The following is a 10,465-nucleotide window of genomic DNA, read 5'->3' on the forward strand; positions in this document are numbered from 1 at the left end:
AATCCCATCTTTCACTGGTATAACACAAGATGGATTCCTTCACCAGCAAATTTAAGGATTAGGACCTCATAACAAGTTGCATGCAGTTCAAAGGAGGCATGTATCCTAATGCAAAACACTGAAGTTGGGCATAACATGGTATACAATAGAGACCATTTATGCACCACCCTTACTATTTTTTGTAAGGCAGTCCTGTTAATGGACAACCATTATCAGGCAGCAGTTAAAGCAATACCAGCATTTAAAAAAATGCTATATCCAGAAGTTTCAGGAAACTAAGTTCTTGGGTAGCCCTTTGGTGGAAAGCTGAATACAGGAATGACATTTTGGGGTCGAGCATCTGACATTACACATGTAGATTCCAAGTTCTGCCAAGAGGTTGTGGTCAAGTTTACAAATAAATGACAACCTCTGCAGTATTCACCTCAATCATGTTCTGAAAGGGCTCATTCCATTATTTCTATAATGGACAATACCAGAACAAAACCTCCCATAATATTGTCAAACCACACAATGAAATTTCTTGGCAGACATTGTACACTACAGGTGGTGAATATTTCTGGTTTGGAATATTCCTTCAGGGCTCTCAAAACAGGCAGAAGTAGGCATCACCTACCCCACAAAAAGCTGCTATGGCCAATTTGCATTAACAAAAACAAAAAAAAAAAAAAACCCCACACCACACACACTTTCCCCCTGGGACAGATTAGAAAGTGACCAATTTCTGATACACCACCCCATTCAAGAGATGCCAATGTTGACTTCACCAGTGCTTACATGGCATTTTTCCACCCCCAGAGGGGGAAGAGAAAAAAAAAAAAAAAAAAAAAAACCCCAGCTAACCAAATTTCAATTCAAGAAACTTTCTAAAGATTGAACACCAGATCCACACCTGTACAGTACAAAATCTTTATTAAAGCAACTTGTTCCTTTGAAGTCGAAATGCAAGACAAGCAACAGCTAAGGTAACCATCACAAGGATCACACCAACCACCAGGAGAGTTGTCCAGAGGGGCTGGCCAGTCTGCACCTTCACTTTCTTTGAAGAGGAATCTGTGGTGATCATACCTGAAGAGATCATTTAAAGAAGTCAATGAAAATGCCAGACCTGCCTGCCCTTTATTTGAAGGGCCACAATCTTCTCCCCATACATCTTACCAGCTTTGGTGATGCTTTTCTTCCTTACAGCTATAGGACCTGGCAAGCTACTCACCACTTCACCCAGAATAGCATGATCCTGCCCTCCAGAAGAACCTGCACAATATTAGGGGGTTATCAAAAAAGACAAGGTGGATGACCATTATAGCTGCTGAATATATTAGCAATTACTTCTTCTGAAGCGGAGGGGTTGTGTAACTGGGCAGATGCTAGTACAGGCTGTAGAGTCTGGGTTGGCAATATCACAGATCAATGCACTACAGTGGAAATAGACCTAAAAAACCAAGCAGTATTCTACATTCAATCAACTCTGAATCTTGCTTCTGCAGGACCTGCCAAACAAGGGTCCTAATCCACAAAGTACTACAAAACCCCATCCTTACTGCACTACTCAGGGCAGCTCCACTGGACACAAAAGCAAAAGCCTTTACATCAAACCTCTTGTAGTGACTGGGGAACTGGATTCCAGTGAAGCTGGACATGGGATGCATCACTGTTTGGTAGTCATCTCCTCCATATGCACAACTACAAAACCAAAGAAACAGTACTTTACTAAAAAACACCATCGTTTGCTCTCCCCCCCCCCAAAAAAAAAAAAAAAAAAAAAAAAAAAAAAAAAAAAAGCGCTAGCCAGCAAGGCTTGCCTACCCAGCAGCAATGACAGCCCAACGAGGTAGAGAGATTGGATTAGGAGAGGCAGTGGCCCAGCAGTTTTCCAGTACAAGCTCAATGTTAGGGTCCTGTCTATTGAGGACTTGCACCTCCAGATAGATGGGATCCCTCAGGTATTTCACAACTGGGTAGTCCTGGTCTCTATAGGGTATTCGATACATTTCATCTAGGGAGAGAAGGAAAGTCATGTGTGTGTGAAATTTTGAAGACTACTCCAAAAAATTAGCAGCCATACCTGGATATGCCCGGAGAACTACTGTGAGATTTCCTATGTTCATAGCAGGGGCGGGCGGTGCATTGGTCAGAACAGTCAAAGACAGGTTCTTGTCAGCAGTGTCATTATAGTAGCACAGCACTGTCAAGCTACAATGGGTAAGGTAAAAGAATCTCAGGTGTTGTATAATGCAAAACAGATGTTGGGCTCTACCAACAGTGTACTTACATGAATTCACTGTCCCTAGTAATAATGCCCAGCTCAGTTTGTGGCATCACACGCACCTCATTCTCATAAACAAGGCGACCACCCAGCATCTGTAAGATTAGATCAAAAGTTGCAACCTACCTACCTTTCTAAGCCAACCACCATTTTATACCACCTTACCTTAGTGATGGTACCACAGCTTGTCAAAGGAAAGCTATACATCAGCCCAGTGGCAGAGACCACAGAGGGCTGGCAGGAAGGATCCAGCAACTGCACAGAAGTCAAGTTCAAGGGTGGCTGTGTGGCATTACTATTCACTTCAAAGGACATCAATCCATTCTGGCAGAGGGATACTGTATATGATCAATACAGGAGAAAACTGCTCAAAGCCAATATGACAAACTCTTCAGGATTTATGCTCAATGGCAATGAGGAATAAAATTGTAGGTGTAGCATCCTTGATCTTAAATAAACCAACTAATAGGTATTTCACTCTACAGCCTTCATCCCCAAACCCACACTTAGCCAATCCCAAAGGCCCACAGTGTTCTAGATTATAGTTAGGCTAACAAGGATGGCCCATCTTACCTACAGTTTGGCCTTTGCGCTGACAGGGACAGGTTGGGTTGATCATCATATCCACCTTTACACTTTTGTAAGAGAATGTAATCCAGGTGGTTGGCAAAACCTGCATCATCCCCCCTGGACAGGGCTAGACAAAGACCCAAGCATCATTAAATTTGGGGGTTGGATTTAATTCGCTGGATGGCTTTACTCTCAGCCAGTCTTATAAAACCAAAGTTACCTTGTTTGACATCAAAGGATAGCTAAATGGTACAAGTATTCTCACAAAGGTGGATACTACTACAAGGGTGATGGCAGTAGGTGCAGGGCTGGAAGTGTACACTTGACTGCCAATTTTCACTTTTTGGAATTTTAAGTCCTGTGTGGGAAGGATTATGCTCATTCCAGATTGGCTACAGGTTACTGCTCCTAGAAGGTCAAAAGACATTGTCCATTTAAGCTCTGTGGCCAACGGGTTAACCAAAAGCTTACTCAAAAGTACAAACAAGCCCTGCATTTGCAGAAGAACGCAGTGCCAATTCAAAACACCTTGGAAATTTTTCCCACTCCACAGTAGTAGTGCAAGAACCAAGACTTGGTGCTGTATCAAGTACTGTAAAGCCAAAGTGGTAAATTACATACAAGCTAAACCACCCTAGCAGCCCCAACATACACACAGGACTCCCAAGTCTTCCACAAAACAGGAAACTAGGAACGGTTTTCTAGAATATTGGCTGGTATGACAAACCCAGTTTCAGTTCTGCCCTTGAGTAGGAAGGAAGGAAGGAAGGAAGAAAAAAAAAAAAAAAAAAAATTCACTTACTAGGCACACAGACTAGCAGAAAGCTTATTGTGATCTTCCCATCTGGATACATGTACTCCAGGGAAAAATCTGCCAAGTACAGAGTCTGGCCTCCTGGTACACTCTAAAGAAAATTTCAGGCAAACAGCAAGGGGGTGAGGACAGGGACAACTTACCAGACATTACTCATCTACATTTGCTCCAAAAACACATGCAACTAGTTGGTGTCTTATCCAACAAGACTCCACCACCCTCCCAAAACCTACCGCCAGCTTCTGAATTCCCATTGCATTAAAGCGGACCCTTGCCACCACATTGTTGTTGTTATCATTGTAAAACTTATAGCCATTGGACTGGGCAGCATCCAGGCTCATCATAAAGCCTATGGGACCTTGAACTTTAACATACCATGTGCCACTTCCCTAATGGTGGGAGAGAGAGAGATCGTCAGACATGCTAATTAGCATTCAGAGGCTAAAGAGACTATAGCCAGAGAATACATACCACACTGTCAAAGGTTGGCATTAACTGGACTGTTTGGCCCTGCAAGGTTGAAAATTCAGGATACAAATCACACCCCTCCCAGCCACTTCATACATATATAAAAACCACACACACACACACACACCTTACCTCCATAAAATCTGGTGTACAATTGGTTACCCCTGAAATAAATGCTGTCTGCAGTGGATTATCAGCTTGAGGCTGTGAGCAGCTAACTTTGAAGGTGCGGGAGACGGCTCGTGAGAGACTGCTGGCGTAGTAGTCCACCTGCACATACAGGATATAAACACCACCCTGTGGAAGACAGGCACTTCATTAAATTGGTGATTGGAACAGGTAAAGCAAGGAAGGGCCTAGGTTGTGCATAGTGGTTTCTTTACCCCACCCCACCAGTGATCCCAGCTAGTGGTTGACTGCTTTGTGGTTATTGTAATTTTTGAGCAGAACCTGTCAAAACATTGTGATCTTCCTTGTACCCTAGGAGCAATTGTACTCAAGTTTGTATAAATAGTGATGTCCCTTCAATGCATTCGACTAAGAGGTGCAATTGCATTTTCAGAACTCTTGCATAACTCAAATAGGACTGAATGTAGCACTTACTTTATACTGAACTCCACACGAATCAAAGCCAGCCTTCAGCAAGTACACTGGGGTCAGCTGCTGAGTGTACTTGCATTTTTTCAGACCAGCATCATCTAATAAAAGGCTGCCTTTGGTATTCAAATCTGCAAGTCAGGTGCCCAGTTTAGAGGAACCATAGTATGAATGTATGGAGTGGTTTTAGTACCAAGTGTATAGACCTCACCAATCACATAGACTCGCCGGTCAGAGTCCAACACAGCATCTGGTGGCATCTCCAGGGTCATGGAATTGGAGGAGCAAATAACATTCCCTATATTAAAAATAAAAAACCTAAGATGCAGAAACCTTTTAGAATAGTTACCTGGGGATCAGAGGAGGAAGAGAGAGAGTATAGAAAGCACCCAAACCAAGCCACACTTGGAAATGCAGAAACAGATACCTTTGCACTTGCTCCACTTGCACCTGGCAAAGTGCAATCCAAACCCAATGTTTGCAATGAACAGAAAATGCACAATATTGGCAACATTTGAAATATTGTCCTATCAGAACTCAAAGCAAGCACTGTCCAAATCTTATATTAGGATATTAAAAAGGCCCAACACTAAACCTTTCCTCCCCACAGAAATTGGGTCAATTTAGGCAGCTGGCTACTACCCACCTCCCAATTCTCAACAGCTCACTTAATTGCGTTTTAGAATTAACTGTTAAAGGGCTGAAGGACAGAATAATTTTAATCGGGTGGGGATTGCTACGGAGGCAGTCTCTTCCCCAACACCAATTTTGGGAGAAGTCACTACAGTACTCTAGGATCAGTTTTGACCACCCCAATAAACCTGATCATCCTCCACATCAAGCCTAGCCTTTCACCAACTAGGAAATACAAAATGTCGCGTTTTAATTCCCAATAAAAAAAAAAAAGCAGACAAAACCGAAACATCGTCTCCAGAAGAACACAACCCACGTGGAGAATTCAAGCTTACGAGCAAAAACTGGCGTTTACCTTCCTTCGCATGACATCCGAACAGCACCAGCAGCGTTGTTAACACGCAAAGAAGCCGTCGCCTGTGGAAAAGAGGAAATCCACGTTAAGTCCGAGGAACACCGCAAATCAAGCCGCCCACACAACCGACACTCACCCCATTATCAGCCCACAAGTCGGTAACGAGTTCCTCGCGGCCGCCAATATATAAGGCGACCAATCAGCGCCTCGTACGTCAACACTACGTTGCGCCTCGGCTGTGCGCGCTTTTCGCCCGCCCATTTTCACTTCGTTGTGAGCCTCATCGTGATTCGCGTCCGCATTGTTAAAGGTTTCATGTTTGGAAATCCTTCGTAAGCCTGCTGGCCGAGGTGCTCCCTACAACGCAGCACTTGGATGAACGGAATCGCAGACCGACAGTTGTTGCTGCTGCTGCTTCTTCTTCTCGGGTTTCCTGGTAGTACCTCGGCGTCAGATATTGTGATGGAGTTTGCCTTAAAAAGAGGAATAGCGCTCAGCTTGAGGTTGCAACAGGTGTGCTGTCCAATTTAGTAAGCATGGATGATTTCAAACATGTACTAACGTATTTGTTATCTCTTACTGTAACTTTCAGTCCATCTGTTTTGGTCCCTCCTTTATTTTCAGTTCAATAAAGGGAATAAAGAAAATGTGTGTTCTTTATATAGTATTATTAAACAAAGGAATGTAATAAAAATTGGTCATCAAACTATGCGACTCTTCAATTCCACCGGGGGGGTAAACGTTAACATTATATAAAGTTATTGTCTGTTTTTACCTGCGTTATTATCAATCTTTAATTTAATATTGTTTTTTGTATCAGTAAGGTGCTGCTGGAGTAGGTGAATTTCCCCTTGGGATTAATAAAGTATCTATCTATCTATCTGTATCAACTGATTTCTTATTCTTTATTGGCCCATTAAATTACACTGACAGCATGTAACGAACAGACCCGTACACTTGCAGTTGATCAGAGTTGAAGTTGGGACATCACAGGTCAATTGTCTGTACTTGGGAGGATGCCTGCTATACGCCTGAGACCAAAGCCACCAAGACAAAAATGTATCAAGGCACATCGGCGATTCTTCGTTCATATTCTGATCTCAGCATCTTAAAAGAATTGAGCATTGCGCGCGCAATTGTCACCTGGGAAAAAATCTTAGAAAGGCGCGTTCTAGCGACTTCCGTGTTGTGGGTGGAGACTTCGTAAACGCGAGTAACATGTTTTTAAGCGAATAGAATTGGGACCTTACAGTGATCCGTAGAAAAAGGCGTGGTGTACTGTTGATTTCTGTGCGAGCCTTGAGGTATGGCGGGTGCAGCAACGCGCTGTATCACTACGATCTCCAAATCCCTGCCCCGATTGTGACACCTCACGAATTTTGACCAGTTACGAACGTCATGCTGTAGTTTTGGGTTTATACTGGTGCGATGTGCAAGGAACAGATCAACTATTGAAGTGTGGAATCGCCGAAGTGGCATAAGTTTATTCCAACCATATATCCTAATGACAGGGTCACAGGGGTCTGCTGGAGCCAATCCCAGCCAACACAGGGTGCAAGGCAGGAAACAAACCCTGGGCAGGGCGCCAGCCCACCGCAGGGCACACACACACACACACCAAGCACACACTAGGGACATGCACCTAACCTGTATGTCTTTCATTTGCTGTGGGATATCGCAACTTCATGTTTGGTCGTCTTCTTCTTCTGTCTGCTGCTCCCGTTAGGGGTTGCCACAGAGGATCATATTTTTCCATATTTTCCTGTCCTCTGTATCTTGTTCTGTTACACCATCACCTTCATGTCCTCCCTCACCACATCCATAAACCTCTTAGGCCTACCTCTTCTCCTCTTCCCTGGCAGCTCTATCCTTAGCATCTTTCTCCCAATATACTCAGCATCTCTCCTCTGCACATGTCCAAACCAACGCCAGCTCTGACTTTGCCTCCCAACCGTCCAACTTGAGATGACCCTCTAATTTTGTTGTTCCTTTGTAAAAGCGACAATGACAATAAAGATCTATCTATCTAATGTCCTCGTTTCTAATCCTGTCCATCTTCTTCACAACCAATGCAAATCTTAACATCTTTAACTCTGCCTCCTCCAGCTCTGTCTCCTGCTTTCTGGTCAGCTACCCGGTGGTCTGACAGAGGCGAAACTACTGCTTATGTCATGGCACATGTTCAGGAAAAAGTCCCCCAACTTTCAAAAATCAACTCTTAAGCCCCTATAGTGTTCAAACTAATATAATACATTGTGTTTTAATTTTATTGCCTAAGGTATTGATGATTGACTCAGTTGATCGAGCTGCCCTGTGGGACATCCTGAGGGTTCGCGGGATCCCCTTGGTTACTGGATATCATGGCCGGCCTGTACGCTGGTACTGTGAGTGCTGTGCAGAGTGGAGGCAGACCATCTGTGTTTTTCCCAGTTGATTCTGGGGGTCTGTCAGCGGTGTGTTCTTCTCCTATTCTGTTCAATGATCACATGGACTGAGTGTTGGGCAGGTCGTGGGGTCCAGCGGCTATGGGGCATCGGTTAGTGAAGAAAGATTCACTGATCTTGACTTTGCTGACGATGATGTGATCTTCGCGGAGTCAATGGATGCTCTGACTGGGGCTCTCAAGAGACTGAGTGAGGAGTCTGAGTGTCTGGGTGTCCTGATAAAAATCAAAGAGCCAGGCTTTTAATGACTTCATGGGCACAGCCATCAGCAGTGTGCCCATCTGCGGAGACAGTGTCGACCTCGTCAAGAGGTTTACTTACCTGGGCAGTGACATTCATGACTCTGGTGACTTTTCCTATGAAGTCAGTAGACGGATTGGGAGAGCATGGAGGGGTCATGAGATCACTGGAAAGGGGTGTGTGGCGCTCCTGATATCTCTTCAAAAGGACGAAGGTCCAAGTCTTTAGAGTCCTGGAGCTTCCTGTCTTGCTATATGTTTGTGAGACATGGACGCTATCCAGTGACCTGAGACAAAGACTGGACTCCTTCATGTGTGTCTCTTCGGAGAATCCTTGGGTGCTGCTGGTTTGACTTTGTGTTGCTCACGGAGTCCTGAATGAGGCACATGACCTGCATTGTGAGGGAGCCTCAGTTACGGCACTAGGGCCATGTGGCGCATTTCCCCGAGGGTGATCCGGCTTGTAAGATCCTCTTTATTGAGGGGCCCAAGTGGTTGGACCAGGCCAAGGGGTCGCCCACATAACACCTGGGTGCGGCAGATAGAGGGTAGGACTGGACCGGGTGTCTGGCTGGGGTTTGCAAATCGGGATCCCGAGCCGTTTTGTCGTGTGGTGGGTGCGGCAACACGCTGTACCAGTGCATGCTCCCCAACTTGACTTGTATTGATGAGCTCTGATGCTTCTAAATGCCATTTAAGTGCTTATATGTTTTATACGTTAGCTGAAGAGCTTGCCCTTTACTCACAGAGTTTGGTCTTCTATCAGTAAGAAGCTCGGCTCCTGCATTTCTCAAAACAAAGTTTGCCCGCTTGCTTCCTCAGAGAGCACATGATGCCCTCGTCTCACAGAAACTCAAAACAAGGCAAGTAAGAAGGACAGGCAGGCCAGAGTCCTCTCTAACAAAATAAATGGTGTCCTTTTAAAAGTTGTTTCAGGCCTGGGCTTTTCATAGCTAAGAGCACAACAACTAATAATGCAGCGAGCGTGTTGGTCCTTGATCGAAATTCTCAACTCAAGTGGCTGTCTCAGCCACAAATGGGCACAAAAAGAGAGAAGCAACACTGGACAGAGCAACTGCTTATCATACGGCTTACTGAGACACACAGCTACAGTTGCGGCCAAAATCAGGGTTTTCAATCGGTGGGTTTCTGTTCTTTTTCAGACACGTACGGATACCAAAAATAGTGGGACTGAACAGACCCAGCAGGCTAACGGGTTTCCTACCATAAACAAGTTGCAGGTTAAGCTATGAGGACCCGATGTCCTCATATCAGGCTCTGCGTTCCGGTTAAGCGAAGCACACGACCCATTTTTTTTTTCACTTAAAATTCTTTGTTGCGGATAGATGGAAGCCCTGCATTTCAAAATGGCAGGGAGACAGTTGTCAGTCGAACAGTTGCATAATTAGATCTGGACCACCCTGCATATTGTTTGGATTTAAACTTTTAGTCGGAGACTTGTAGATCACCTAATTTGTGTTGCCATCAGGGAAAAGTAGTGTTTCTTCCCAATGAAGAGACGCATCCACGAGAATGAAAAGATTTGTTGTTTGGTGAAAGAGAAATCCACATACGCTGTCATGCTTGGGTCACAGAGTTGCACAGATACACAGATTTTAGAGACAGAAACGTTATTCAGACACTTCAAAACGCAAGTCTCTTTCAGGAGTGAATCGAGCTCTGTGTGTAGTCGGAGGGGACAGTTCAGTCTCAATAGAATAGAAAAATCTTCCTCTTCATGGGGGTCACGCTTCCGAGGCATCCCCCTAACAGGAGCAGAGAATCCTGGGGGGTCAGAAGAGAAGGCGGCAGTGAGACAAAAGGACAGCTGTGGGACAGGCTTTTAAATGGCCAAAGCGCAGCCCGAGATGCAGATCACTTGGCACGGCAGCAGCAAACCAGCAGCTGATTGAGCAAAGAGGTGGTAAAAACAAAAACTGTTTCCCCATTGTATTACTGTTTAGGAGGGGGTTATGGAGGAGCGGTCGTGTTTCTTTGGCATGCATCCAGCCCCCCCCCCCCCCCAAATAACGTGAGTGGCAGAGACAAAGTGGCTGAGACATAGCACAGGCCTTTGGG

At 44.8% G+C, this 10,465-nt stretch overlaps 1 protein-coding gene across 1 annotated transcript; it reads right to left on the reverse strand.

Annotated features, from left to right (window-relative positions):
* Positions 1 to 895: 895 nt before the first annotated feature.
* Positions 896 to 5,792, reverse strand: LOC114661053 (zona pellucida sperm-binding protein 2-like). Its single transcript, XM_028814159.2, has 17 exons — positions 5,704 to 5,792; positions 4,927 to 5,013; positions 4,722 to 4,846; positions 4,251 to 4,415; positions 4,122 to 4,160; positions 3,884 to 4,039; positions 3,639 to 3,741; positions 3,057 to 3,244; positions 2,840 to 2,963; positions 2,432 to 2,604; positions 2,273 to 2,361; positions 2,066 to 2,193; positions 1,807 to 1,996; positions 1,542 to 1,683; positions 1,330 to 1,432; positions 1,159 to 1,254; positions 896 to 1,068 (listed from the first exon to the last, which is right to left on the reverse strand). Exons 2-17 carry the CDS (start codon positions 4,985 to 4,987, stop codon positions 914 to 916), a joined length of 2,037 nt encoding a protein of 678 aa, XP_028669992.2. The 5' UTR covers positions 4,988 to 5,013; positions 5,704 to 5,792; the 3' UTR covers positions 896 to 913.
* Positions 5,793 to 10,465: the final 4,673 nt, after the last annotated feature.

Source organism: Erpetoichthys calabaricus, chromosome 11 (assembly GCF_900747795.2).
Source record: "Erpetoichthys calabaricus chromosome 11, fErpCal1.3, whole genome shotgun sequence".
NCBI lineage: Eukaryota > Metazoa > Chordata > Cladistia > Polypteriformes > Polypteridae > Erpetoichthys > Erpetoichthys calabaricus.